Source organism: Apium graveolens, chromosome 11 (assembly GCF_009905375.1).
Source record: "Apium graveolens cultivar Ventura chromosome 11, ASM990537v1, whole genome shotgun sequence".
In the NCBI taxonomy this organism is placed as follows: domain Eukaryota; kingdom Viridiplantae; phylum Streptophyta; class Magnoliopsida; order Apiales; family Apiaceae; genus Apium; species Apium graveolens.
The window spans coordinates 90008704-90011061 of record NC_133657.1 but is presented as its reverse complement, the minus strand read 5'-3'; the positions used below and the strand labels follow the sequence as shown (position 1 = coordinate 90011061).

General features: G+C 33.3%; 1 protein-coding gene across 1 annotated transcript; it reads right to left on the bottom strand.

Annotated features, from left to right (window-relative positions):
• Positions 1-784: 784 nt before the first annotated feature.
• On the bottom strand, positions 785-1294 carry LOC141695687 (uncharacterized). Its single transcript, XM_074499914.1, has one exon. The coding sequence runs from the start codon at positions 1292-1294 to the stop codon at positions 785-787; it is 510 nt and encodes a 169-aa protein (XP_074356015.1).
• Positions 1295-2358: the final 1064 nt, after the last annotated feature.

The following is a 2358-nucleotide window of genomic DNA, read 5'->3' as shown; positions in this document are numbered from 1 at the left end:
AATCTTTTACTTCAATAAAAAAAATCTCCTAGAAATTTTTGTAGTATCTTCTGCCTTGTATATGTAGTAGTTAAATAATATTCTTAATCTTAAAAGGCTAAAACAGTTGTTGACTTGTTGCTCCTATAGGATTATATTGGCGTTGTTGACAAATTGAGATGCCTCTTTCTAATAATTTTGTTTTTAAGTTTAGTATTCCACCTAAAAAATAACAGACGTATATGTTCCGATTTTATGCGTCTATTTGCAATGTATATATGTCTGTTCTGACCAGACATTTAAAACAATATGCATACTTCCTATAACAGACGTATATAATCGAGACATTATACGACTCCTCCATATGCATCTGACAAACTCAGACGCATATAAACATTTTTAAAAGACGCATATGACATTTTTTGTACTAATTACCACTATGTTTTAATAATTCTACGTAAAGTTGACAAAATGCTAATAATCAAATCCTAACCAAACATTAGTGACCAAAAAAATCCGAACCTAATATTAGTGAGTAAAACAAAAAAAATTATAGTTGAGTGGTAAGTTTATAAACACACAATAAGTTGGATGACAAAAAAATACACTTTCCCTTTGTAGAATGGTATTATTATAACTTCTTTATATTTTTAAATAATAACTTAATTTATATCACGTGTAATATATGGTGCACTATTAATATGTGTTATTATTTATTTATTTATTTGTTATAAATATTTTAGTTATATTTTAAATAATCTATATATTTCTCAGAATAAATAAATGTAAAGATTTTATTACTGGACTAAATCTTTACAAAGAACAAAATCAAATTTCGGGGCACATCTCCCACTCGCCAAACACGATCAGTTATAGAACTGCTATATCTCGCTAGATAGTGAGCTACGCTGTTCGCGGACCGTCTCACAAACCTTAACACAGCGTTTTGACTACTGAGATCCGAGAGACAAGTTCTACAATCTGCAATCACCTTTTCCAGATAAGATAAACTAGAAAAGGAGCTGCGAATTAATTGCACAACTCGTAGACAATCAGTTTCAACCACCATATTGTGATATCGCTTCATTTTTGTCCAACTTAGAGCCTCTCTAATGCCCAAAGCTTCTGCAAATTCAGGAGTAACTCTGCCTGGGGAACACTTGGATATAGCTTCGACTAAAGAACCATTGTGATCACGAGTTAGGAAAGCATAGTTATAGTGTCTCGGATCTTCAAAGATAGCTGCATCAACATTTATCTTAACACTGTTGTCTAGTGGAAGGTGTCGTTGTTCGTTACCATCATTTGATGACATAAAACCCAAAAAAGGATCGAAGTTTCTGTCTTGAACAGCTCGCCATTGGTTAAGAAGAGAGGTTGTTGAAATAAATATTTTTGAGGGAGAACTACTTCGTTGTTTCCAAACTGTATCATTGCGATTTTTCCATATTTGCCAGCATAAGGTTACATGGATATCAATCACCTTCTTGTGTTGATGATCAAAGAGAGATTGCAACCAACCTGCAAAAATGTTGTAATTAATCTGGGCTGAGGATGGAAAAGTAGTATCTGCTAGATGGGTCTTGTTCCCTGACAATCATGTGTCACGGGACCCTTAACCAACACATCACTTCATGGCCGTTGGATGAATAATCCAACGGCCAGGATTTTAAAAAAAATCATCGTTCCGTGCTTTTTTTCGGCGGAAAACTTCTCTTTCGTGCTTATTTATCACGGACCCTCTTTCCCTTCCGCGGATAATAATAGCGGAAGGACTGTACTTGCAGTTTATAACCCTAAAACGATCACACTTTCCTTTTTGTGCAACATTTGTCAAATTGGAGAGGAAATTTGGGGGAATTCTTGGTTTTGTTCATCCTTACTCACTACTTATATTTGGTAAGCTCAATTTCTTGTTTTTTTCTTGTTGTAGTTATGGATAAGATGTTTGCTAGGTTTCAATGTAGAAAAGCTTTGAAAAAAAAGTGATAATGTTGTAAATAGTGAGGTTGTTGATATTAGTGGTAGTTGCTTACGTAATAATAATGTAAATTATGTTAACCTTGTTGATAATTGTGATGATGATGTTTATGGTAGTGAACATAGATTTGAAAATGAAGGTTTGCATGAAAATAGTGAGTTTATGCATGATAGTAGTGAGAGTAGGGATAAGAGTGTTGTTGGGAAAAAAGATATTGTAATTCCTTTCTTGAGTCAAAATAACCCTAATTTGGTAACCGCCGAAAATGTAATTAGGGTCTACACTTTAAAAAATGGATTTGCAATTAAAATCTAAAATACACAAAGGCGTGTGGATAAAATAATATATGCCCGTACTTATGTTTATAATTTAGCGGGAGAAAACCGCGATAAAAAATC